Source organism: Cryphonectria parasitica (assembly GCF_011745365.1).
Source record: "Cryphonectria parasitica EP155 unplaced genomic scaffold M406scaffold_6, whole genome shotgun sequence".
NCBI lineage: Eukaryota > Fungi > Ascomycota > Sordariomycetes > Diaporthales > Cryphonectriaceae > Cryphonectria > Cryphonectria parasitica.
Genome location: NW_024468914.1, coordinates 510,522 through 536,018, shown reverse-complemented (window position 1 = coordinate 536,018; position 25,497 = coordinate 510,522). Strand labels below are relative to the sequence as shown.

The 25,497-nt window shown below is 55.1% G+C and overlaps 8 protein-coding genes across 8 annotated transcripts; 3 read left to right on the top strand and 5 right to left on the bottom strand.

The window, feature by feature from the left end:
• Nucleotides 1-508: 508 nt before the first annotated feature.
• M406DRAFT_279182 (allantoinase) lies at nucleotides 509-2,852 on the bottom strand. Its single transcript, XM_040918375.1, has 2 exons — nucleotides 1,894-2,852; nucleotides 509-1,807 (listed from the first exon to the last, which is right to left on the bottom strand). Exons 1-2 carry the CDS (start codon nucleotides 2,416-2,418, stop codon nucleotides 716-718), a joined length of 1,617 nt encoding a protein of 538 aa, XP_040774106.1. The 5' UTR covers nucleotides 2,419-2,852; the 3' UTR covers nucleotides 509-715.
• A 1,597-nt stretch (nucleotides 2,853-4,449) lies between these two features.
• On the bottom strand, nucleotides 4,450-7,891 carry M406DRAFT_292762 (Piwi-domain-containing protein; the record flags this gene model as incomplete). The annotated part of the gene is made up of 3 exons (XM_040919050.1): nucleotides 4,450-6,453; nucleotides 6,521-6,823; nucleotides 6,911-7,891. The coding sequence occupies 3 exons, from the start codon at nucleotides 7,889-7,891 to the stop codon at nucleotides 4,942-4,944; spliced, it is 2,796 nt and encodes a 931-aa protein (XP_040774105.1). The 3' UTR covers nucleotides 4,450-4,941.
• A 2,579-nt stretch (nucleotides 7,892-10,470) lies between these two features.
• M406DRAFT_262460 (DUF218-domain-containing protein) lies at nucleotides 10,471-11,232 on the top strand (the record flags this gene model as incomplete). The annotated part of the gene is made up of 1 exon (XM_040917515.1): nucleotides 10,471-11,232. The coding sequence occupies one exon, from the start codon at nucleotides 10,471-10,473 to the stop codon at nucleotides 11,230-11,232; it is 762 nt and encodes a 253-aa protein (XP_040774104.1).
• A 41-nt stretch (nucleotides 11,233-11,273) lies between these two features.
• Nucleotides 11,274-12,920, bottom strand: M406DRAFT_64292 (family 43 glycoside hydrolase; the record flags this gene model as incomplete). The annotated part of the gene is made up of 1 exon (XM_040924874.1): nucleotides 11,274-12,920. The coding sequence occupies one exon, from the start codon at nucleotides 12,918-12,920 to the stop codon at nucleotides 11,274-11,276; it is 1,647 nt and encodes a 548-aa protein (XP_040774103.1).
• A 526-nt stretch (nucleotides 12,921-13,446) lies between these two features.
• On the bottom strand, nucleotides 13,447-16,331 carry M406DRAFT_84036 (uncharacterized protein). The gene is made up of 2 exons (XM_040926043.1): nucleotides 15,555-16,331; nucleotides 13,447-15,450 (listed from the first exon to the last, which is right to left on the bottom strand). Exons 1-2 carry the CDS (start codon nucleotides 16,233-16,235, stop codon nucleotides 13,735-13,737), a joined length of 2,397 nt encoding a protein of 798 aa, XP_040774102.1. The 5' UTR covers nucleotides 16,236-16,331; the 3' UTR covers nucleotides 13,447-13,734.
• Nucleotides 16,332-19,323: 2,992 nt separating this feature from the next.
• M406DRAFT_263077 (alpha/beta-hydrolase) lies at nucleotides 19,324-21,024 on the top strand (the record flags this gene model as incomplete). Its single annotated transcript, XM_040917562.1, has 2 exons — nucleotides 19,324-19,659; nucleotides 20,053-21,024. The coding sequence occupies 2 exons, from the start codon at nucleotides 19,324-19,326 to the stop codon at nucleotides 21,022-21,024; spliced, it is 1,308 nt and encodes a 435-aa protein (XP_040774101.1).
• Nucleotides 21,025-22,307: 1,283 nt separating this feature from the next.
• M406DRAFT_331686 (uncharacterized protein) lies at nucleotides 22,308-23,163 on the top strand (the record flags this gene model as incomplete). Its single annotated transcript, XM_040920657.1, has 2 exons — nucleotides 22,308-22,579; nucleotides 22,707-23,163. 2 exons carry the CDS (start codon nucleotides 22,308-22,310, stop codon nucleotides 23,161-23,163), a joined length of 729 nt encoding a protein of 242 aa, XP_040774100.1.
• A 29-nt stretch (nucleotides 23,164-23,192) lies between these two features.
• M406DRAFT_292755 (uncharacterized protein) lies at nucleotides 23,193-25,432 on the bottom strand (the record flags this gene model as incomplete). Its single annotated transcript, XM_040919049.1, has 2 exons — nucleotides 23,193-25,128; nucleotides 25,189-25,432. 2 exons carry the CDS (start codon nucleotides 25,430-25,432, stop codon nucleotides 23,489-23,491), a joined length of 1,884 nt encoding a protein of 627 aa, XP_040774099.1. The 3' UTR covers nucleotides 23,193-23,488.
• Nucleotides 25,433-25,497: the final 65 nt, after the last annotated feature.

Here is a 25,497-nt window from a genome sequence, read left to right as displayed (position 1 = left end):
GGCAGATGTCTGATCCATGGCCTCCGGCACACGGGACTAAACGCCAGTCCACTTCTTCAAGGAGGAATTTTGAGTGGTGAGAGAATCCAGATAGAATCCGGCATTCACGTCCGGCCGGCGCCAAGCAGATGCTCCTGCTGCAGTGACTTGCCTCGGTCCGGATCTTGCTAGGCGATGCAACCCTTCTCGGAGGGTGTAACGCTCCGGCCAATTGCGATCGCTTGATCTCTTCCAGACGGTCTTGCAGAGGGTGTGCAACATTCTACACTTGGGGCTGATTGGGCGATAGCGAGATGGATTCGAGCTCGTCTCTCGTTACTGGTCACTGTATATGTCGACTTCAATCCGTGATGCTCGTATTGAAAAACAAGAACTACTCTATGAACACCAGTTTGCTCGGGAAATTGATCAAGACGGAGAACACCAAGAGTTCAAGATGGTGCCATGGTCAATCGACTGTTCACCTCTCTGCTCTTGCTGTGCATCACAAGCCATACAGATCCAAAATCGAAAGAATTTGTCATAATATTGTATCCTATCTATATCTAGTCCTTTTAGTGCTTCTTATGTACCTCTTGTGAAAATGCACGTCACATGTCTAATCCCATATGTAAAACTCAAACGCAATGCAGCGAGATTCGCCCTCCCAATGATGTGCCATGATGTCCCCAAACCATCTTTCTCTTTTCTCTTGTTCTTTTCCTTCTCTCTCAGGCTAGATCGTTCTCTTCTCCGTGATAGCCTCGCCCGCAGCCTTGCTGGTGACAAAACCATTATTTCCAGCGCCCATCACATATACCTTGTTGCCCCTCAACCACGTCTCCCTCACGCGGCCGACAAACTTCTTGCCCTCCCACGGCGAGCAACGGTTCTTCCAGTGCATGCCCTGGCACTCGAGCACCCACTCCTCTGTGTCATCGAACACGCACACGTCAGCGTCCAGACCAGGCTTCAGCCCGCCCTTGCGGTGCGACAGCCCAACCTGCCGCGCCGTCGCCTGCGAGCACAGGCGGACAATGTCGACAATGTCGAGCGGAGGCTCGGCGCTGGGCGCGCGCTCCTTGGCGGTGGTGTGCAGGATGGGCAGGCCCAGGCCGACGGACGAGATACCGCCCCATGCGGCAAAGAAGTCTCCAGGCACGATGGTGGTCTTGTTGTCGGCCTCGCCGGGCATGGACACGTCCACGCCAGAGTCGGAGTGGATCAGCGACCCGCCCACAAGGTCGACGTGGGGGTGATAGTGCTGCAGGTGCTGAGGGAGCAGCTTCAGCTCGGGCGTGCAGGGGCTATGGTCCGACACCACCGTCTTGATGACGCTGCTCCCGTGGTCCTTGCAGAGCTCCTCCCACAGGCCGTCCTGGTTGATCTGAGATCGGATGGGCGGGCAGCATTTGTGCCTGGTGTCGCCGTCCTCGACGTCCTCGGCAGCGAGGCCCAGGTAGTGAAAGCACGTCTCGGCCGTGATGTTGATGCCGCCCTCTCTTGCCTTTTGCAGGATGGGGATGCACTCCGTGGCGGAGAGGTGGACGATGTGCAGGTGCAGCTTGGGCGCGAGGTGTGCGAGGGAGATGATCTCGTCGATGGCGTAGGTCTCGAAGGAAGGGGGGCGCGACTCGAGGAAGGTATTGTACGCGTTGAGCTCGCCGGTGGGCGCGAGGGGCGGCTGGGACGCCTGCACTGCGTCGCCTACGCTGTCGGAGATGGGAGGGATCATCTCGGCGTGGAACATGAGGGTTGTAGGGTGGTCGGCGAGCGTGCGCATGGCGAGGGAGATGTCGGTAGAGGACACGGCTGGGAACTCGTCGACCTGTTTTTGGTGTTTGGATTCCTGGCGTCAGAAGACATGGCCAGCTGTTGACAACCCCTTTACAGATAGATAGGAGGACAACTTACACCACTCTCGATCAAGAAGCCCTTGAACCCTCTGACTCCCTTTTCCACCAGGGGGACCAGCTGGTCTGCATTGCCGGGGATCACGCCTCCGTAGAAACCAACATCGACCCAGCACTGGCCTCGGCTGGCAGCCAGCTTCTCATCAAAGCCCACCACCGTGGTGGTCGGCGGGATCGCGTTCAACGGCATATCGATCACAGTCGTCACACCACCCGACGCAGCAGCCCGGGTTCCGGTTGCAAAGCCTTCCCATTCTGTGCGGCCGGGCTCGTTGAGGTGCACATGGGCGTCGACGAGCCCTGGCAGCAGGATCTTGGGAGAATGGTCGATGTAGGTGGTGGACGGTGGGAACGAGGAAGGTGGCAGAACTTTTGGGACTATGGAGATGATCTTGCCGGTGGAGGGCGAGACGGAGATGGTGGCTGGGCTAAGGACAAGGCTGTCGTCTGGCTGGGTGAGAACCGCTCGGGTCGAGACGAGGACGGTCAAGGGACCGGACATCGACTGGGAGTCGGAAGCGCTCATTCTGACTGGTTTCGGCACTGGACAGAGAGAGAGAGAGAGAGAGAGAGAGGACAAGCGGACAGAGGGCGGATCTCGCGGATGCGACTAGAACAACAAGAGAATGCCTGAAGAGTAGGAGGAAGGGACAGATAAGCTGTAGATTGATCTATCCACCGAGCAAGATTCTCAGAAAGTAAGTGAAGTCGGTGTACAACAGGGGCAAGGTGGGTGGTGACGAGGAGGAGGAAGGCAATGGTTCAGGGAGAGAGAGTTCAGACGATGGCACTTGCGACAACCTCACAATGAATTCAACAACCGCGTTTCCCATCCCGTCAGCCCCACCATAAAAGCCCACACGCACGCCCGTAGCCCGCCCCATGGGGGGGGAGGCTGACTGTTGAGGAATCACCCTCAATGGCAAAGTGTCGCTATCATGGGTAATCGTTATCCTGGCTCGGGACGTTTTGGTCAGAGGGGAAAGAGGAGGGTAAAAGTGCGCGGGGCCCAAGAAGGGCTGGGTCTTTCAGGGAGGACCCTGCATCTCTTATCGCAGCCTCTCATTGGTGAACCGGATAGTGGGTGCAGGGGTGGGGGTGTCGGGTCTGCGTGTTCCTGGTAGAACGAGAAGATCTGGGCTAGAATTTGGACGGACCGGAGTACGCGAATGGAACAGCCGACCCGATCTCAATGACTTGCCGATTTGCGTCTTCCCGCCTCTTTGGTTCATTTGATGTGTCCTTCACGGCCCTTCACCCGTTTTCATCGAGTAAGTATCGAGTAAGTATTGTGTAATGGTCCAATGGTCCTGTGTGAAGTTTTTCCGGCTTTTATTTGCGCCTTCGGAACTCGCCGTTACCTAGGTATCTTGTCTCCTTTTCTTTATTTCCTTCATTTTTTCAATTTTTTTTTTCACACACTATGTATGGTACACCTGCCTTTTGCTTTGTACTCGACCTCGGCCTGAACAACCCGCAGCGGTTAATGTGACAGTAACTGGATCCCGACTCAGCCGAGCGGAGGTCTCCGATGTGCTGCTCCAAGAGCTAGCCCAGCTGGTAGACCACACTGCCCTCAAGCTCACTCTCTCTCTCTCTCTCTCTCTCTCTCTCTCTCTCTCTCTCTCTCTCTCTCTCTCTCTCTCTCTCTCTCTCTCTCTCTCTCTCTCTCTCTCTCTCTCTCTCTCCTCTCTCTCTCTGGTTTCGCATTGGCACAGTAACATGAATTAAATAGTCCTGCCATGGTGAGGTCGTTCTGGGGGTCAAAATTACTTCGTGGTTCTGTAAGCATTGGATCACTGCACCGTTAGCGTTTGTTGTAGTGTTAATGGCCAGTGGACATTTTCTGCCCTGCGGATGGTTTTGTGCTGTCAACACCTTGCTTCATTTTTGGCCAAATATGACCATGCCTGACGCGAGGGAGTTCAGTGTCGAGGAATCTCAACAATCTTAAAGCTACTCATAAGATCCTTCAGTAGAATAAAAGGGTAAAAGTCGACTGGAGCCATCAGGGCCTCAGGTTGATCAAATCCTGATGCTGATAGAAAGGAACGGGCTTGTGATGGCCAAGCGTTTACAATGACGTCGCAACCTGATCCTTCAATGTCAGCTCTTCCTATCATGCTGAAACAGAATCCAGTAAGCATTTGTGTTGCTCACCCACCAACAGGCAACGTGAGCTAGGTTTAGACTATCGTAAGACATGTTAGCTTTACCCTACGGATGACCTGATCGCAAAGGTGATTCAGCTGAGTACGGCATCGGCTTGTGTACCTGGGTTGTGAACAGTATACTGCGCAGAAAGGTATTGGCAGCTATTTGTGCTTCCCAGGTTGTTATTTGTAGCATGGCATGCAAGGGTGCTTAGATACTTGATGCAAATCCTTGACCTCGAGAAGAATGAGTCTCCAGAGCAATCTTTTCACAACTCTCCCTTCCTTTAGAGCAATGACAACCTTGTCCCTTGGACCTAAATCTATTGGACTGCTGACATGGTAGATGGTGAACATAAATTGTCTAAAATCTCTATGAACAGACAGGATGGTCCGTCAAAGTTGGACAACACTCTTCATTACAGATGCTGTCAGGAATTCAAGAAAGAGTCTATGATATTCATACCACTTGCTCAACTTCAGGCAAGCTGGATGTGTCCTCCGCCGACCCCTCCAGCATCATCACATGCCCGGCTGAGGGTCATCATACCTTTCAAGGACACTGATTGGTCACTCTGCTCATCGCATTGCAGTATGGTTTATCAAGAACGACAAGGACACACCTGCAACTTCATTTTCTCTCCTACTTTCCTTGAATCATCGATTTCTCATCCTCCTCCAACACGGCCTGTAAAGAATTCACCTGTTGTCTCAAGTCCCGCAAGGCGAATATGAAGTCTCCCCAGACGGTTCCCGGTCAACAAACCGATTTGCCCTTTTCCAAACCACAGCCACGAACAGTGAAGCACAGTATCCATCCACCCTTGGTTCATCCCCCCCGCCCCCCTCACCCCTACCAAAAAAAGAACAGCCGTTTGTTGGACATTCCCGCCCCCTCAGATGTAAAACATGGTATTTTTGAGCTTCTCATGAATGGTCACGGTGGACTTGGTATCGTCAACCTTGCCAGACGAGCTCCCGGCCACGGTGCTCGCCTCATCGGATCCACCCTCGAACAGATCAGCCATGTAGCGGCGGGCGCGCTCGCACAGGATGTCGGCGTGGTACGCAGGGGTACAGATGCTGACGGCTTTCGTGGCGCGGCTGTACGAGTAGCACAGGGCCTGCGTCATGCGCTCGAGCTCGTTGGCGACGGCCGAAGGGTCCTGCTGGGTAGTACCCAGCCTCTGGGCGCGGGCGCGAAAGATCTCGTCCAGGATGACGACGTAATGGGCGGGGCGGCCGGTGCCCTGGATTACGGCGTGGCTCTGCAGGTAAAAGTCCCAGAAGCTCTCCTCGGTGATGCCGCGGTCGACAACAGTGCCGGCCTTGCAGTTGCCGCCGCGGTCCATGTCCTTGGTCTGGGTCGGGTAGAAGCGCGTGTGATGACGCTTGCCCACGATGATGACGGTAATACTGGGCTGAGGCCCGTTGGCAGGGTAGGTCTCCCTGCAGGCAGCGCGAAGGAGAGGCACCTCCTCGTCGAGGACGCGCTGATACTGGCCCTCGGACACACCGTCGCGGTAGACGAGGATGTTCTCTGGGTAGCGACTGTGGTGGCCGAGGTCCAGCCAATTCTTGAGGTGCTGCTTGAGCATCTCGGTAAGGTCGCTGACCATCTCGGCCCGGGCCTTATTTTGGATGCTGAGGATGCCTGGCCACTGACCGAGATGTTTATCCGTGGAGGCAACCATGCCCGCAACAGAGGGCGCGTTGGACCTAGAGCCTGGCGACGGATGGGTGACATCGATGCCCACGAGCATAGTCTTGTCCTCATTAATGAAAGACAGGCGCGAAGGGTCGACGGACTGGTTGTTGCCTCCCAGCTTGAGATTGAACTTCAGTGCCACGTTGGCAAAGAACTGGTCCTGAGCAGCTGTGAACTTCTGGCCAACCACACAAATAGTGTGGACGCCATGTTTCACATCACCTAGCGTTTTGACCCAATTGTAAAGTTCTGTATTGTCACCCTTGTCACGGCCGGGCAGGATGACCAGCAAGAGGTCGACAGCCTTTGATGTGGCCTGGTGGAAAATCTGCTCTAGGTTCGGGTCGCTGGGGAATCGCATGTGAACCTCCTTACCAGGGAGAGGCTGGGCGCGGACAGATACGCCGTTCTTTTTGAGAGAGGCAGTGAATTTGTCGACTGTTATGCGCAGGTTGTCCATGGTATAACGAGGAGGGTAGCGAGACTGGCCGTCTATGAGAGAGATCCACGACCAAGTCTTGAGCTCGCCTGGTTTGTTGAACTGGATGTTCTCCATATTCCAGCTTCCGTTGAAGACGTTAACCACCTTGCTGCTAGGTTTGGCCCCAGGTTTTCCGTCTTTGTAGAAGACTTTGGGCTCAGGCAAGAGCCTGGCTGGCACAGTGATGAGGCCGTGTCCGATCTTCAGACCAAATTTGGCCTATTTAGTACTGTTAATATTTTCTGTCTCCCTCATCAGAGCGCATGCAGTGGGGATAGGGACTTACCAAAAGCTCATTCGTCTCCTCCGACAGACCAGCTATCCCAAGACCATCTTTGATAATCGACTCGGCATTCATCCAAGGTCCACGTACAGCAAACCGGATCATGTTTCTGGTCTGGTCGCTGCTTAGTTTCGCGATGGCGTTCTGGCCTGGCACCACAACACAGACCTCAGCGGGCAAATATGATGGCTTCTCTTCAGTACCAACATTGACAACAGGTAGGTTAGGGTTCATAGTGATGCCATAGTTCTTCTGGAAGTGGTCAAAGACAGAAATATAACGGCCAGGTCCGGCATCAGAAGCAGGCTGAGGGCCTGGGGCAGTACTCTTAGGCTTGCCCTTGCCCTTGCCCTTCTTCTGAGACGTGCTCTTGACGGGCTCAGCACCAGGCACGGTGGCAGAGGAAGAAGACTGAGGATTGTCCAAGAGCCAGAACTCGACGTTCTTGGGCCCAGCACCGAACTGGCTGACCTTTGGAGGGTGGGGAGATCGGCGACCATCCGTCTTCTTGGCCAAGGCTGCAATCGATTTAAACCGATAGATGATCTCTCCCTTCTTGTTCTTCTTTTCGCGAAGATGAGTGACACGAACACGTACGCGCCTTAGGAATTTCTCGAGAGAGCGCATGCTTCTCTCATTGGGATTGACGCCATACGTGTTCATCAGGTTTTTCAATTCGCCTTCTTGGACGAAAGCGCCGTGGCTGACATTGATGTTGACCAGGATACGATTCGTGGCAGCGCGCACGCTCGTGAAGAACCCACGGATGGCTGTCAGACCGCGACCGAGATCGTCCATGTTTTGGCTATTGGCCGCGTTCATTATCGAGAATGTCTTGCTCTTGCCAATGGTGGTAAGGGTGTTGGTTGACTTTGCATAATGATTGAGGAAGATATTGAGGGCCTGAATCATCTCGAGTTTGCTGTCGTACTGGAGACCGTCGGCCGGGTTGGTCGATGTGAGATAAGACATTAGATCGCTAACGGTCAGGGTCTTGGTGTAAGCGTATTCGATCTTGTACTGGATCGCTCCCTGCTTAGGCTCATCCTCTCCCTCGGCTTTGTAGGTCACAGTGATGGTTCCCTCTGCTGGCTCGATCTTGACGCGGGAGATGAGAGTGGCCTTGAAGTCAGTGACGATGTCATTGCGATATTTTTCAAACTCTGGTGTCTCGTTGAGCATGAGACGGATGATCTGAGTTCGCTTCTTGCCGACAACATCGGGGGTGATCTTGTTGACGGCGTATGAGTACAGGACGAGAGAGGACTCAGGGAACAGCTGGACATAATTCGCGTAGACCACGAAACGCGACGCGTTAGGGGCTGTGCCGTAACCTGGGCGTGGAGGCATGACATTGTCGCCGCCCAGGCTCATAGAACCTAGGCGAGACGCGATATCGGCAGTATTACGTGCCTGCTGGCGAGCATTCTCGACTCTCTCGACAGTACCATCAGGGACCGGGGCGCCACCTTGGGGACTGTAATGTGATCAGGAGTTAGTTGGTGATATACTGGATGAAGCATCATTATCGTGGGCGGGATAAGAGGAGGATGTGGAGAGCAGAAGACGCACGAGTAGACTTGTGGGGGAGGCCGGCCACCTCGAGCCCCTCCACCGCCACGTCCGCCTCGAAAACTACCGCGTTCGCCGCCACGGCCTCCGCCACCACGGTAGCCACCACGGTCAAAGCCACCGCGGCCTCCCTGAGGGGGGAATGCACCGCCGCCGCCGCCGCTGCCGCCTCGACTGGGAGGGCCATCGCCACGGCCCCTACCTCGACCACCTCCTCCGCCACGAGGACCTCCTCCACGACCACGGTCGGCCATCCTTGATGTTTCTGTTCAGAAAGGTGCAGACACTCGACGCTGTGCAGCTCCTAGTCAGTCAAGGATGACAGTGTAGACGACGACATGGGATGGATTACTTCTGTGCTGGAAAAGGGCAGGCTGGACGACAGAAGGTGGCTGCTTTACAGTCTGTACAAGAACATGCGACACAAGTGGTTCAATTAAAGGGACAGGGATATTTCCACCCAAAAGCTTCGCTCCCTCACTGGTTCCAGGTTTGCAGTGAAGTGCACAGGGGGGGGGGGGGAATCCAAGATGAAAGCAATGCGCAGAAAAGTGACAAATGGGTGCTTTTTAAGCAGCGACGACTCCATGTGCTTTGATGTAGAATGGGGAGTCACTGAATCAGATCGAATGATGATGCAGGTAAAAGATATGATGTGAGAGCAAGGAGGGGCAGCATGCAAGGGAGAGAGAGAGAGAGAGAGCAGCATCACCAGAGAGAGGACTCACAGCTGTTTGGAAAGGGGAGGACCTGCTCTAACAGATTGCCAGCATCATCTAGATGCCAGATGGGATCGATCAAGAAGAGATGCAAACAAGTTGTACAGAACTTGTTTGAGGGACGTCGAATGGCAAGGAAACAACAAGGGCTGAGGAAAGAATGTTTGGTTTGTGGTCAGTTGTTGTGTTGGTCGTTTGGGGTTGAGCGTGTCGATTTCCCAGAAACAGGGGTCTGAGAGGTGCTGCTGTGGGTGGATCCCAAGGTTGGGTGGGTGGGGTCTCTGGCTTCTACCCCAGAGGCTGGTGTCGTTTTGTGTGTTTACGTCGGTGATGTGGTTGAAAAGGGAGAGAGACAGAGAATGTTGAAAATGGCTGGGATGAGGGCTGTAAATACTTTTTCTCTTCCTTTTTTGTTGCAGTGCATCAGCCTTTGAGAATCAAGAGGAGACAGAAATGCAGCTGGAGCCAGAGGTGTGATTTATGAGCAGGCGTTAGCTTTTTCAGCTGCTCAGGGTGCTCAAATCATGGGTTTGTGAGCTGCAAGAGGCCTGACACTACTCCTGTGTCTTGTTTTGGCGATATGTGAGAGGGGTGGCAATTATGTGGACCTAGCCACGTGTGATAGGCAGACGGGAAAAAGCACATCTGGATAACAAAAGGTGCACGCAACTGGCACTATGCATCTTTTCAGCTTATCTGCATGCACATGTATGCTGCAGCCTGTACTGATAGTAAGTAAGTACATTCATGTACCCTTGACCACCTCTGGTCGTTCAAAAGGCAAGCCCATGTCCTCGCAACATGACAAGATGAGATTATGGAAGATTATATACTAACATTTTGTGATGCTGTGCAAGTATTGGCACACCTCCGCAGTGGCTGCCTACACGTGGAAGTAGATAAGGGTTAACTTGAAAAGCTGGTACAACGTAATCAAAAACTCTCAGTACTTGGAAGAGGGAGGACATGATGTCTAACAAGCCTGTAGATTACTTGGTCCTGAAACAGTTATGCCACTTCAAGTTTGCTTTTTGTTGTGATTACTTGCCTACCGTGCCTACTCAAGTACTCACGTACAAAGCACGTTTTCAATTTCCAGAGGTACTTTGCCACGTCGCCTCGCATGCATGATTGACCAGTCAGATCCAGTGCCACCTCACAGTTGATGTACTCTTCTCATATCTAGTCTGAGAATTGAGGTCATTCTTCCAGACTCTTTCTCTTCATGTAGATGGAGATAGCTTGGTATATACATACCCAGGATCAGAAAACACATCCGAGAACATATTGATTATTTTAGTCTCTGCACAAAGAGTTGAGAAAAGGCAGTTTCAAGAGTACAAAGTCAACGTCACCTGACGATGTTGTGAAAGCAAGTAGAAGTATGTGAAGTCAGCGTCAGGTCTGTTGCTGGTCTATTGTAACTGACTGAGAGCAAGTTAAGGGTTAGGGTTCTACTGCTCCGCTTTTCAACCTTGCCACAATTGAGCATACATGAAAGGCGTCACTGTGCAGCACTGGCGACAAATAAGATGAAATTCATCCATGGCCTGAAACACCATCTAGGCTTGCTAACTGCAGCTTTCTCAACACTCTTCTTTGATTACACATGTTTCAATCTCAATAAGGTGCATGATCGGAGTGAGGACTTTTGTTGGAAATATGACAGCACAACCCCCCTTGCAGCAGCCCTCTCAGGTCATGCATGATGCAAGCCTCATCTACAACTACCACCGCACACGCATGCCTCTCCCGACCACAGGTGCAGATGCCATCTTCTGCCTCTGCAGTCTCGACCTGCGCGTTGCCAAGCGTGCTGCACAGCTATTCCTGGATGGACTCGGCCGGTGGCTGATCTTCTCTGGGGGCTCAGGCACGCTGACCGCAGGCCGACCACAGTTTCGCGACAACCCTGAGGCTGTCGTCTTTGCAAGCATTGCGAAGGGCATGGGTGTACCTGAGGACAAGATGATTGTCGAGCCAAGATCGACAAACACTGGGGAGAATGTGCGTTTTACGTATGAAATGTTGAGGGCCAGGGGCCTGCTTCAAGGGAGAGACGAGTCTGCTGAGACAGGTATCCGGTCCTTCATCCTGGTGCAGAAACCCTATATGGAGAGGAGGACATTTGCCACTTTTATGAGACAGTGGCCTGGGATGACTACTACTGATGACGATGATAACAAAGATGCAGAAAAAAGGAGGAGATCTGTATTCACTGTCACGTCTCCTCAGCTGGATTTTGCAGAGTACCCAGACGAAAACAACCCGCGGGACCTGGTCATCAACATCATGGTCGGAGACCTCATTAGGATTCGAGACTACCCTGCGAAAGGCTACCAGATAGAACAGGATATTCCCGACGATGTATGGGAGGCAGGCCAGAGACTACTTGCTGCCGGGTTCAACAAGCATCTCCCGTGAAGGAGGTTGCTCGTCTATTTCTTCATACCCCCTCGTACCGATCAGACAGACTCATGCTTGACAGGGCGATACACAAAATGATCAAACTTGGCCTCCCTCGCCGTCCCGTTCAAATCCGAGCACGCCACACCAACAAACGCCCCCGTGAAGCTGCCATGCGTCTGATGCCCACCACACTCGTCAGAGAGGATGCTGGCGTCGTACACCGGCCCGATCTCCTTCAGCGTGCCGTCGCCCTCACCCTCCATGGCGTAGAAGAACTGCAGCTCCGACCCGCGGATGGTGAGCGCCAGCCTGACTTTCCCCTCGTTGGGGATCTTGACCGGCTCGAGGAGCGGCTGCTCCTGCAGATAGCCATCTGGCCACGACACATCCGAGACCATGAGCAGCAGCTCCCTCTGCCCGTCCGAGTCCGCAGAGACGACCAGGTAGTAGAAATTGTATCGGCAGTAATACGCCGTCAGCCCTGCAAACTGCCTCTCGTCTTCCGGCTGGAAGTCCACCACCGTCTCGGCGTCATATGAGAAGTGCGTCTGCCGCCGGGCCACGAGCGCCTGCTCGAACCACGACCCGATCGTCTCTCTCCCGTACAGCACGAGCTGGCTCTTGTCCTCACCCCCGCCTACTTTGAAGATGCGCTCTGGCTCGGGCGTGCGCAGCCACTGGAAGTCCTTGTGCAGCGACCCCGCCTCAAACGTGTACCTCATCTCGGCCCAGTACTTGTCCTCATCCCTGGTGCCGGGCACGTCCACCCACAGGCTCGGCACCGGCCCGTCCTTGACATACAGCCACCCGTCGTCCGCCCACCGGCACTCCTGGATGCTCGTCTCCCTGCCCAGGACACACCGCCTGCGCTCGGTAGTCGGTCGCCCGCACAGGTGCACAAGATATGTCCTCCCGTCCGGCGTGTCGACAATATCACCATGCCCGGCCTTCTGGATCGCCGCGTCTGGCGCGTCCTTGCTCGTGAGGATGTGCTTCTGCGGGTGCACCTCGTACGGCCCCCAGAGATCCCGCGACCGCGCGAGCGTGCAGGCATGCTCATACGACGTGCCCCCCTCCGCCGTCAGCAGGTAATACCACCCCCCGCGCCGGTACAGATGCGGGCCCTCGACCAGCGCCAGCTCCGTCCCCAGGAAGATGGTCCTCTTGGGCCCCACGAGCCTCCCCTGGGCAGCATCGTACTCCTGCAGCACGATGCCCGCAAAGGCGCTGTCGCCCAGCAGCCCGCCGCGCCGCCTGTGGTCCCAGAGCATGTTGACGAACCACTTGCGGCCCGTGTCCGGGTCGTGGAACAGGCTGGGGTCGAAGCCGCTGCTGTTGGCGTAGACGGGGTCCGACCAGGGGCCCTCGATGCGCTCGGCCGTGACAATGTAGTTATGCGCGTCTTTGAACGAGCCGTCCTTGCGCTTCACGTCCGTGTACACAAGGTAGAACCTGCTGCCGTCGTGCGTCAGGCAGGGGGCCCACACGCCGCAGCTGTCTGGGTCGCCGCGCATGTCGAGCTGGGACCTCCGGCTCAGGGGCCGACACACGAGAGTCCAGTTGGCGAGGTCGGTGGAGTGGTGGATCTGCACGCCTGGGAACCACTCAAACGTGCTGTTGGCAATGTAGTAGTCCTTGCCGACGCGGACGATGGAAGGGTCGGCGTTGAAGCCAGGTAAGATGGGATTGAGTATCTTGGGCATTTTGTTTATCTTTGTTCTCTTGATGAAGGGGGGGAGGAGAAGAGGAAAAAGAAAAGAGAGAGGAAAGGAGAGAGATACACAGAAGAGATCAGACCAATACCTGTACACAGTCCGATCAATGAAACATCTGTAATAGGGGATTATGAAGCCAGGGCTGAGACATGCCATTCATGCACCCAAAATATAAACTTACTTACAATACAAACCCTCAATTCGGTGGATCACCAAGGAGGAGAAACCGGAACTAATGCATCGTATTGAATTCATCCATGCACTTTACCCGGCGGCTCTTTCGTTTTGGTCCGGGGCTCACTCACCCGACTTCGGGTCAACTTTGTCGTGCCAGGATATAGTCCTGTTAGTTTTATGACGGGGCATCGACACAGTAGCACAGTAGATACTGCGAACATAATTTGTATATGAGCATCGCCTTACTACGTCTCTGGAACATGGTGCTTCTTCCAGGAGCCCTCGTCACGTAAGTGAGTGGACGTGGATTATCACAGAAAAGAGTAAATATATGATGCAAGTTGAACATTTGAAGATTTCGCTATTGTGGTATCATTAACTATATCGTTCTCATCACCCCCATGCAAGTAGGGTAGGTATCAAACCCAAGTTGTGAATCTAAAGGATAAGGGAGGATGACGGATACGCGGAAGAAAGGAAACTTGAGGAAACCCGACCCATAGAAAATTACCACATCCACCTCTTGCGTCCCCTACTGCCATCCTTTCATTACCTCTTTCTTTTGTCTTGTCTTGTCCTTTCCTGTTTTTTTTCTTTCTTCTTTTCTAATAGAAGCCTTCTTCCCTTAATCCTCAAAGAACTGGATGATATACTTGAAGTCCCTCACCCCCAAGCCTCTCCTCGGGTAGCAAAGGTAGACCGGCTCACCGTACGCCCCGAACTTGGACCTGAACTCGCTCTTCTTGTTGAGCTTCAGGCTCTTGGTGATGGTGTCGTATGTCCTGGCGAGGAACTTGGCGCGTACCCCGCCCAGGTTGGCGCCCGGAATAAACCTCTCCGACACGCCCGCGCCAAAGGTGACGGGCCCGCTGACAGCCGCCAGCGCCGTGACCACCGTCGCCTCGATGACACCCGAGGGCGTGTCCGGGAAGTCGAGCGCCCACTTGACCTGCCAGCCATGGCGGGGCGCGAGTTGGGCCAGGACCACCATCGCCATGACGCGCGTCTCCTTCTTGCCATCCTCCTCGAACTCCTTCTCGGCCGCAAAGTATCGCCGGTGCTCCATGTCGACCCAGGGCCTGATCTCAGTCAGGTGCACCTGTTTCTTGCCCCCGCGCTTCTCCTTCCATGCCTCGATCTGCTTGTCTGCGCGCGCCCTAAATTCCTCATCGGGATGGCTGATCTCCTCGATCTTGATACCTTCGCGCTCGATCTTGCGCGCCTCACGGCCCTTGGGCCCGCCGGCGTGCTTGTCCGCGTCCACGCGCTGCTCTTCGACGCATGTGAGCGTGCGCCAGCCCAGCCTGTGGCCCAGGACGTCCTGGACTGGTTCTGAGACCAGCATCCAGACCGGCGTGAGCTTGAGCTCCTTCTCGACGAATTTGACAAAGTCCTTGACCACCATGTCGACCTGGGTCGGGTCGCAGAGCGGGTCGCCGGTAATCATGGCGAAGCGATTCTCCTTGGTGACGTAACCCACAGCCGCGCCCGTGGACTTGTGGCGCCAAATCTCGAAGCGCTCGTCGAGCCACGAGGTGTTGGTGGCGTCGCCATAATTGGCGATGAGCTTCTCCAGGGGCCATTCGTCGGTGCCCATGGGCCGCATGTGCGTTGTATCGCACTCCGGGTGAGGGAGGCGGGCAGACCTCTCGGGCAGCGACTTGGGGTCGCGGTGGTACAGCGTCGCGTAACGCACATCGACGAGCTGCAGCGTCCACGCGAGGATGCGCTCGAGGCCCAGGCCGGCACCGCCGTGTGGGGGTGCGCCCAGGTCAAAGGCCTCGAGGTAGGCCTCCATACCATCCTCAACCATGCCGGCCTGCCGCATGTTCTCGCGCAGCTCCGTGGCGTTGTGGATGCGCTGCCCGCCGGAGCACACCTCCTGCCCTCGGATGAAGATGTCGAACGAGTTGGTCCACTTGGGATCCTCGGGGTCTTTGTGTGTGTAGAAGGGCCGAGCATTGGCGGGGAACTTGTCGAGGATATAGTAGTCTGTATTGAACTTCTCCTTGACGAGCTCGCCCAGGCGGATCTCGTCGGGTGTGGAAAGGTCTTCTTCCTCGACGTCGACGCCGTCATCGCGCAGCATTTGTAGACCCTCGGTGAAGGGGAGGATGAGGGTCTCGTCCAGCCAGACAAGGTCCTCGGAGGGCCACCGCTCGCGCACGACTTGCAGTTCAGGCATGGAGTGAAGGGTGCGGAAGACCTGTTTCAGGAAGGCGTCGACCTCCATCATAACCTCGTGATAGTCATGCTGGATGGCCATCTCGAGGTCAAGACCCGTATACTCGGTCAGATGGCGTTTGGTATTAGAATTTTCGGCGCGGAAGACGGGGCCAATCTGTAGGAAGAGGAGAAACACAAGGGGTTAGTTGATGTACGTGCTATTTGTTTGCTGAAGGCTCAAATGTAAGGAGAGGGACAGAGTAAGAGATCGCCACGAACCTCAAAGACTTTGCCGAAGTCGGCAGACACGGTCATCTGCTTTGCCAGCTGAGGGCTCTGAGCCAGGAAGGCTCGGCGGCCAAAGTAGTTGACCTTGAAGACCTCGGCGCCGCTCTCAGTGGCGGCAGGCTGCAGCTTGGGGGTCTGGATCTCGATGAAGTTGTCCTTCTCCAGCACCTCGCGGAAGACCCTGGTGATCATGCTCCGGATACGGAACAGGGCCTGGTTAGACGGGTGTCTCAAGTCGAGGATGCGGTTGTTCAGGCGCTGTTGGGTGGTCTCGGGCGGGTCATAATTGTCAAAGGTGAGATCGCGGGCCGGGTTGACGAGGTGGATGGAATAGACCTCAATCTCGAGGTCTTTGTAGGTGGCGCTGCGAACCTCCTGCGGCGGCTTCTGCAGCGCGCCGGTCACCTGGACCAGCGACTCGGGTTCGAGGCGCTGCACCCACTTGACGAAGTGCGGGGTGTCGTGCTGCAGGACGCCCTGGATGGAATGAGTCTGGTCGCGGAACAGGAGGAAGTCCATGTGCTTGGAGATATTGCGCTGGTGGTGGATCCGGGCGCGGAAGGTTACCTCCTCGCCCTCCTTCCTCTCCGTGACCTCGGGCAAAGAGAGCAGCTCCTTAGCGCCCGTGACCCAGCCGTAGCGCGCTTGGGTCTCCTCGTCCTCCTCCATCATGGCGAGCTGGTCCTCGAGCTTGCGGCGCTCCTCGACCTCCTCGCGATCCTTCTCCTGGCGGATGGCCTTCTCCTCCTTGCGCGCCCGTCTCTCCTCGGTGCGGCGGGTGGCCTTGCCCGAGGCGCCGGTGCTGGCCGCGCTGGAGGCCGAGGTAGAGCGGGCATGGTCGTCTCCCCTGCTCAGGCGGCTGAACCTGCTCCTCGAGGCAGAGGGGGACCTCTGCCCATCACCCGTCTTCTCATCGATGCCATGGTCGACGCTCGACCTCGGGGAGATGGCGTTGACGAAGTTGTGCAGGGCCGTCATGACTGTGGCTCTTTGCTTCTTTCTGTTGCTGTCCTTCTTATTCCGGCTATCTTGTCTGTCTTTGGTGCTCTGGTTCGTCTGTCTATTCAGGGTTGACTTCCGTTTCTAGTTGTTGCCGTTACTCAAACAGGACGAGACGATTCCCATCTAATAGTGGACAAGGTATCTGAGCAAGGAGCAGGTGTGAATATGACTGTGGAAGTAACCAAGTGTATACGCAGGATGGGTATCAAAAGGCAAAAGTTAAGAAAAATCAAACTGAGAACGTGAGATAAGGTTGGTGTGCATGTGTGAGTGTGTGTGGGAGAAGCTGAGAGAATGTTGTGCGGTGGGGATGGGTGAGTTGTTTTTAAAGGTAAACAGGAGGACGGGAAGAGTAGAGGGAGGCGGAAGAAAGCCATGTACGAGTAGTAGGTATGTACCACTATGGTATGCAAGTGTGTATTTGTGCGTAAAAGTACGTATGCATGTACATTGCGGTACACAGCAGACATAACGGCTTTTTCGGAAGGCCAGGGCTGGTGATTTGATACGTAGGGCGACCATTTTGCTTACCATGGCCTTGGTCCTGTTTTCTTTCTCCCTTTCCGCTTCACGCTCCGTGTGCCATTCAATGCCCTCTCGAACCTGGTTTGTACTTTCCGGTGTTACTCTGTGTATGGTACACCACAGAACAGAATAGACAGGCTGTGGTGCAGACGATGATGCTGATGATAATCGGTGGGATCTGTTGGTTGGGTGTGAGTGCTCAGTGTACTTTGGTACCTACATGGTAAGAAGAGTCTGGAAGCGGGAGGAGCGTTTTGGGTAGTCGTGACCTGCAGCGGTGGGTCCCATATGACGTTGTTGTGATGTACCGTAGTACGTATTCTAGCAGGCACGACCGGCCTCAACCCCTGGACCTCGCGCGGTTACTTCCGGCGGACGGGGCAGGTTTTTTTTCTCTCACGATCGAGAATCGTCGATGAGGAAGTGATGGTCCGCACCGTGCGGAGCCTTTGGTCCTGACGAGCCATGCGAATTATTTTTATTTTTATCCGCGAAGAGGCAGCCTACCCATCTACTATGGTATCATTTGACATGCTACATAGTACGTATGTACCGGAATTTCCGTTACAAGTACAATACCAAGACAGGGAGAAGGAGTCGGAGATGTTGATGGACCCAAAAAGAGCAAAGTAGCGAGAACGGGGGGCACTGATGTCCCTCTGTTTTTGTGGATTGCGTACAAACAAGCTCGAAAAGTTGAGGGATGTGGCTTGGTTGTTCCCCGCCTTTTGTAAAGTCATGTTTGTATTAGCAGCAGAGACAAGTATCCTCTCACAAACTAGTTCTCTCTCTCTCTCTCCTTCATCACTTACGTGCGCACCGTCAGAATTGTCTCGCCCGGTGGTGGTCAGGTGAAGTCGGGAATGCAAAACAAGGAAGCAGAACCTCCCCAAACAACGCCAAGGCGGGTCCGGCACATGCATGCCACCGTCGCAAAGTTGTGTGTGTGTGCCTGTGTGCGTATGGTTGGTGTGTGGCTAGCAGTAGTACCGGGCGGGTATCCAAGGCACCCCAGATACCCGTCGTCGCCCATTGGCAGGGCGAACGAAGGTGCTGTAGCAACGGAACTTCTGCTCCAGATCTGGGAGGCTAGGATGGCACCGTAATGGTAGGCAGCATTGAGCTGAGGGAGTGTTTGGAGATGAGGCGGGGGGCAAATACTACCATGACACTACTTACTATAGCTACATGCGACACAAAACGAGGTACAGCAAGGACTACATGGTGCATGCAGCACATGGGACTCAACTGGAGCAATGCTGGCAGTTTTGAAAAAGGGGGGGGGGGGGGTTGCTGAGTCACCCCTCGATGCCGTCTCAAAGTCTCTTTCGCTTCGTCCCGAGATGACCCCACCATGCGTGGTCCCTCTTTACCATTGCGCCATACCATGTAGCCCCGCGCAGCAGCGCCCCACACAGACGTCAATTTACCAGGGCTGCCCACAGAACTGGGAACTTGGTCGAAATTTGTGACGTCACTGGCAACTTGTTACCAACCTCAACTGCATCTGACAAGTACAACGTGTTCTCGCCTAGGCTACAGAGTAATCACTGAATTACTATGGCACACAGTACATCGTACTGAACAGTTTGAACGCTGCCAAGGGCTGAAAACTATGGCATCTTGGTTACTACTGTAGCCTTGGAGATGGTAAGATCTCATTCAACATGATCCTTGGGTCGCATTTTCAGGGGCGCAGACGATCAAGGGGAGGAAGTCTAATACATCCATGTCTTTCAGCATGTTCCTTCCTGCGACGCCATATTCATGATGGGGCATCCTCCTCTTCCTTTGCAACAACAACAATAACGACAACATCTTACCTCTGTCTCTATCCCCTCTTTCAACAGACCACTTATTATTTAGTGCGTGACTGCCTCTTTTCATGTGAACACCTGACTATCGTGATCTGAACATGACGTCGTTGCCTTCTTGAATTCCCACACACCCACTCAACTAAGCCACACACCTAATCTATACGAAATACTGTTCTCGATCTCTCCTCTCCCCTCCGCTTCCTTAAACACTGATCTCCGATCCTAATGCTTGCTATCGGATCAGTGTTGTGTGAGCTTTAACAAAAATCACAGCTGTCGATCGAGAAATCTTTCAGCTCTGCCTCCACCTATCGACGTCCTCCTGCAGACTCTAGCTCCTCCTTAGCCTCGTCAACCGACCCACAGATTCCTAACACACAAAGGACGTCCCGCCCTTCTTAAGGGAACACGGGAAAATGTCAGAGACCGCCGTCGAGCCTCTGGGCCAGCAGCCCGACCCGCTCGAGGAGGCCCGCGACGCCGTCAGCGAGCCATTCACCGACGTCTACCACAACCCTCGAGAGTCGTCGTCTCGCATGGGTCTCGAGGCGCGCGCCTACGCCTACAGGGCAGGGGCCTCACTCGCCTTTGGCATGGGCAACATGGTCAGCCCTGCTGTGCCCTCGCCGCACATGACCGTCTACTTGGACTCGACCTTTTCGAAACAGTACAGCGGGAAGGACAAGATCCGCGCCTACGTCTGGACACCAGACAGGCCGCGCATGGGCTCGCGAAAAGGCAGCAAGGAGAGCGTCAAGAGCATCAAGAAGGAGGAGAAGAGGGAGAGGAAAGAGGAGAAGAGGCGGGAGAGGAGGGAAAGGAAAGAGAGGAAGAAAGGAGGCCGCGAGACGACCACTGAAGGTGCCAATGGTCTGCGGCCGCCGCTGTCCCGCCTCTCCACCAAGGCCTCCGTCACAGACGACGAGGCGACCCTCACCGATGGCGATGCTGCTACCGAGAAGAATCAGACAATGAGGCCATCCACACTGTCGCGCCTGTCCTCGCGGCTCTCGAACAAGTCTTCAAGGTCTCTCAAGTCAACGCTGTCCAGGTCCAAGTCCTCGCTGTCTCTGCGCTCTACCCCGTCCGCCTCTCAGGCCGACATCAACCCTATGGACAAAATCCCCTCACTCCTCACGCCGCAGGCCGACCCGCGGTCCCGCCGGCCGGCCGTCATCAACTTCCACGGTGGCGGCTTCGTGCTGGGCCAGGGCACCGACGACGGCCGATGGGCCATGGCGGTCATGCAGGCGCTGGGTGCCGTCGTCTTCTCCGTCGAGTACAGGCTGGCGCCGGGCTACCCGTTCCCCACGCCCGTTGAGGACTGTGCCGATGCCGTGCTACAGATTTGGAGGCGCGCCGACGAGTTCTGGATCGACCGCGACAGGATCATGGTCTCTGGGTTCTCGGCTGGCGGCACGCTGGCGCTGGCGAGCTGGGTGCTGCTTGCTGATTACAAGCGGTGGGGATACGAGATCAAGCCTGACCCGGACCTCGCCAAGGGCATGTCAGAGCTCTCTGTGGATGACACAGGGGATGACGACACTTCTGCCAAGGGGCAGGATGGGAAAGCAGACCCCAAAGTCCCCCAACTGGCCGGGCTGATGCTCTTCTACCCGCTCCTCGACTGGACGCAATCTCGCCCGCGCAAGCGTCTCACTTGCTCCAAGCCCGAGTTCACCCTCAGCCGGACCCTGACGGACCTCTTCGATGCATCCTATCTCTATCCCTACGAAGAAGTCAAGTCCCAGCTCGATAACCCCCTTCTCTCGCCAGGTCTCATGCCCGACGACTTGCTGGACAGGTTGCCCCCGGTACAGCTATGCCTGTGCGAGTACGACATGCTGCTTGCCGAGGGCCGCCGTTTCTACGAGCGGCTGCAGGCCAGGAAGAAGGAATCCGGCGCCCGCGAGGTTGAGAAGGCCAAGCATGCGTGGGACAAGCCGAGCGGCCTCCTGTACAGCCCGCCTGAGAGCATGGGCATCGAGTATGGCGAGGCGGTACGTGTGATGGCGGGGTGGATCGGACGTGAGGAAGGGAATGGGAGCGGCGAGGACCTGTCGCAGAGGGAGAGGGAGAGGGAGGAGCAAGGCAACTTACGGCATCCAGAGGCGTAGACCGTCTGTGTGTGAAGATGGACGAGAGATGATTGAGCGGCATAGAGGATGCTACAGTAGAGGATCTTGCTTGTGGAGTCTGTCCCAGAGCATGTCAGAGCATAGAGTTTTGTGTACAACAGAGAGCATGCAGCGTATAGAAGTAGATCTGGAAACAGCATTGGGGTTTCTCATTTGCTTTTGGAAGAGGGAAGAGAGAAGAGAGACCTCCTGGTTCACCCAACATTCTGCACTTTATATATTATTCTAGTCAGCATCTCGTTCATAGCCCAAGGCTCACATGTCAACACTTAAGCAGCTTATATGAAGTAGGGAACGAAGCAAGCGTCCATTGTAGCGAGCGTTTGGGTGTCAAACCCGCACACGAAATGAAAGTGAAATCAGGTGAGCACTTTGGCGCATCAAGATATATTGTAGTCAGGTTCCGCTTAGCAATAGTTGGTTTGGTGGAAGGGAACAGGGAGAAAGTGCCTGTGAACTACTATTAGATGCAAACAGCTGTGCATACCTCATAAGCTGTTGAAAACTTTGTTTTCCCCGAACGTGATTGAAATGCCAGTAGCTCGCTACTGCCGAGTTTCCCTCAGGACAGTAATGATGAAAATACCCAGTCTGGAAGAGAAAACAGTTGCAGGTTATCCCATCCAGTATGAACTTATTAAAATGAAACGCCAAGTCTCGTCCGTCTCTTGAGTGGGTGCCATTCAGGCGAATTAGCCGTTCACCCAGAAATTAATTACCTTTAATTATCACTCTTGTTCAGCGCACCCTTTCTTTGATTAACTACTCTTCAAGATCTCTGAGGGGTCCAGGACAGCATGAACAGAGGTATAGATGTTGCAATTGTTAAAAGACCACGTTGACATTCAACTGTCCAGCCAACTTTCCGAAGCCAGAGGAGCTCATAGATGCACTGAGGTTTCGGGAGTGGTTTCGGGAGTGATTGCATCTTCTTGACAACTACAAGCAAGCTGATCTGTATAAATAAATTGCAGATGATCTGGCTAAATGCCCAAAACCCTCCGTGACGGAAGACGCCTGCTGATATACACGCGAGATACAGTATGAACCAGCAAGGCCGGAGTGTTACATTCCGGCCAGAGACGCTTCAACCATGGGCATTTTCCCCAGTGCTAATGTATATGTAATGGCCTCGAAGCATCTCATTTCATTTTCACTTTTCTTCTCGTCCTCACTCACCTTAGTCTGCACTCCACTCTTCCTCTTCCCAACCCTCTCCCTCAACCCAACCCTGCCCCTCCAAGACCGCACCCTATTCCACGATGCTCCTCCCCGTCGTCCTCCTCCCCCTTGCTCTCGCGGCCGTCCCAGCCCTCGCCCAGATCTCGGACGACTTCGAGAGCGGCTGGGACCAGACCAACTGGCCCATCTACGCGCCCGACTGCAACCAGGGCGGCAGCGTGACCCTCGACAGCACCACGGCGCACAGCGGAAAGAACTCGATCCGGGTGAACGGGGCGAGCGGGTATTGTGGGCATATCTTTTTTGGGACGACAAAGGTGCCCAGTGGGGATGTTTATGTGCGGACCTGGCTGTGAGTAACCCCTTGATTTCCTTTCTCTCTCTCTCTCTCTCTCTCTCTCTCTCTCTGCTTCTTGTTCTCTTTTTTCATAGACCAAAAGTCAGCTGACAACATATTCTCGTTCGTGCTCAACATCCAGAAAAGCAACCACCGCCCTGGGCTCCGACCACGTGAGCTTCATAACCCACCCCGACGCCGCCCAGGGAACGAACAAACACCTCCGCATAGGCGGGCAGTCCTCCATCCTCATGTACAACCGCGAGTCGGACGACGCCACCCTGCCGGACCTCAGCCCGGCCGGCATCGCCACCTCCGAGGCCCTGCCAACGGGGGAGTGGGTGTGTTTCGAGTACCACCTTGGCACGGACGGGACGATCGAGACGTGGTTGGGGGGAGATGCGATTGCAGGGTTGACTGTGGGTCCTGGGATCACGAATGCGAATGATGCCGGTTGGACGAGGGAGACGTATGTTCCTGATATCACTGGGGTGTATTTTGGCTGGGAGAGTTATTCGGGAGGGACGAACACGTTTTGGTATGATGATGTTGCTGTTGCGTCCACGAGGGTGGGGTGTAACACTACCGCTGCGAGGTGATGATCTGATGAGGTGGTGGGAGTATTCATGGGACAAGAAAAACCTGTATATACAATGTAAACGGAAAGCAATACAGCAAAGCAAAATCGTCGACCGCACTTTTTGGTCGTTTTTCCCTCTCTTGTCCAAGAAATTATTCCTTCTTTTCCACACACCAAAGCGCCGCTGAAATGCTTCTTCTTGTTCTTTTCCATCTTCTTTTCCATCTTCTTCTTCTTCTTCTTCAATTGTAAAATATTTTTCCCCTTCCTCTCTATAGCGCTTGCTCACTTTGTCCCCATTCCGTCTCTGCATAACCAACCAGCCCTTCATTACAGACCCTGCCTCACAAGAAGCTGCTCACAATCGTGATGGCAGTTGTATAGACCATCCCCACCGCACCCAGCACCATCAACGCCACGTCCAGGGCCTTCTCCCTCGTCGTGCTCGCCACGGCACGATAGTGCAAGAATGGCGGGTACATATACACCAGTGGGACGCAGGCCACGCTCCCGATGAGCGCGACAAAACGGTCCAGGTTCGCGCTCCCGCCGATACTGATCCCGCAGCAGAGAATGACCAGGAACGTCCTGAAGAAATTCTTCTTCCACTTGGTCCACAGGTCTTTCTTGCCGCTGCGGTGACCAAAGATCCTGCCCTCGAGGATTCGCATGGCCGGGAACAGCTGCACGGGATTTCCTATCAGCACAGCCAGGGCGTAGATGAACTGGACGGCGTTGACGAGCCTTGAGGTCTGGGGGAAATTGTCAATAACCTCGATCTGAGTGCGCGAGCCAAAGGTGGCGTAGCACATGGCGCCGACAGAAGTGTAGATGCAGGTGATGATCAGCATGACGACGCCCAACAGCGGCTCGAAATGCTCTGGGCGGCGCATGGACGCGTGGATGGGGATGATGAGGCCGATGCCCTCAAAGGTGAAGATGGAGGCGCCGATGGTGAGAGTGTAGGCGGCCGGGTTGAAGAGCTGGACCGAGGGGTCGACACCGTGCCTGGCCAAGGCAGTGATGTCGAAGTCCCAGATGTAGACCAGGCCGATAAGGATGAACACGTCGGCGAGTGTGGCTGCGAAGCCCAGCTTGCTGATGTCCCGGATGAAGCTCAGGGGGATGAGCAGCGCGGCCTGCAGGGCAATCAAGGCCTTGGTGCCGAGCGGGTTTGACCCGTGCGTGACAGCCGTCAGGAAGGAGCCCCAGTTGTCGGCGACGAACACCAGTCCTGTACACACGAACCCGAGCTGCGACAGCGTGATGCTTGCCAGGATGATGGTGCGCATCTTGTCGCCCGCGATGGCCTGTCCTATGTCGCCATAGGACCCACCCACGGCGGTGCGGCACTTGAGCAGCAGATGGAAGGCCCACATGGAGATGGCGGCGATAGACACCAGGCAGAGCGACGAGAAGAGGATGCCGCCGTTGTTGAAGGCCTTGGGGAGGAACATGATGCCTGTTCCGATGAAGGCCTTGAGCAGGGTGAAGAAGGTCTTGGCCGTACCCGCATTGCCGGGCCTCATGGCACGAGAGGACTTGCGGCGCATCAGAGGCCTCCGCCGCCGAACGAGTGGGCTCGTCTCGTCAGGCTCCTGGTCGTCCTGGTCCTGTGACCCAGGTGTGGCCTCGTCGTCCGTCAAGAGCTCGGACTCGTCTATGTCGGAGTCGGCGAGATCTTCACCGGCAAACGAGCCGTACAGGTCGAGAAACTCGACAAAGTTTCGCGTCACGGGGATGCTCGCACCGCCAGAGAAACCGGGACGGGTCCGCCTCTGCTGTGCCAGCACATGATGGCGACGGAAGCCCTGCGGCCCCGTGATCTCAGTGGCAGTCATTTCGTCATCTGGCCGCAGCAGATCGGGCGTAGACGTCCTTTCCGGGTGGGAAAAGGTCATGGCGCGCTGCAGACTAGCCTTGACAGGAATCTTGAAGAGCGCACGATGGATATCACCACCCTGCAGGCGGAGCGATGAGCCCCCTTGCAGCTCATTTTGGGCGTCTTCGTCGTGATTGATATTGCCGTTGTTGTTATTGGTACTTGTGCTGTTGCTGCCGTTGTTTGCCTGGTCTGGGCTCGCCTCAGCATCGGTGTCTGCAGCAGCTGCAGCAGGGCCTGGACCGTCGAAACCATCAAAGGCAGCTGTGTAGCCAGGCGGGAGATGGTCCGCTATGACAGAGGCCATACGCTGTTGCTCATCCTCTCTTGGGTTGGGGGTACCACTGTTGAGCTGTTCGAGCAGGTCCTGTTGGGACAGAGGCAGTGTATCCTGGTGTGATGCCATCTTGCTGATGAGAATGATGCCGAGAACAGAGTCTTCTCTCTTCCCTTTCTTTTCGTGCTGGTAAA

What these genes read in the sequence shown, in the direction of transcription:
- M406DRAFT_279182 (XM_040918375.1), bottom strand. Translation starts at nt 2,418, where the DNA reads ATGAGCGCTTCCGACTCCCAGTCGATGTCCGGTCCCTTGACCGTCCTC. An exon ending in GCTTCTTGATCGAGAGTGGT is followed by an intron (nt 1,808 to 1,893) that starts GTAAGTTGTCCT and finishes CACCAAAAACAG; the next exon opens with GTCGACGAGTTCCCAGCCGT.
- M406DRAFT_84036 (XM_040926043.1), bottom strand. Translation starts at nt 16,235, where the DNA reads ATGATGGAGGAGGACGAGGAGACCCAAGCGCGCTACGGCTGGGTCACG. An exon ending in ACTTCGGCAAAGTCTTTGAG is followed by an intron (nt 15,451 to 15,554) that starts GTTCGTGGCGAT and finishes CTCTTCCTACAG; the next exon opens with ATTGGCCCCGTCTTCCGCGC.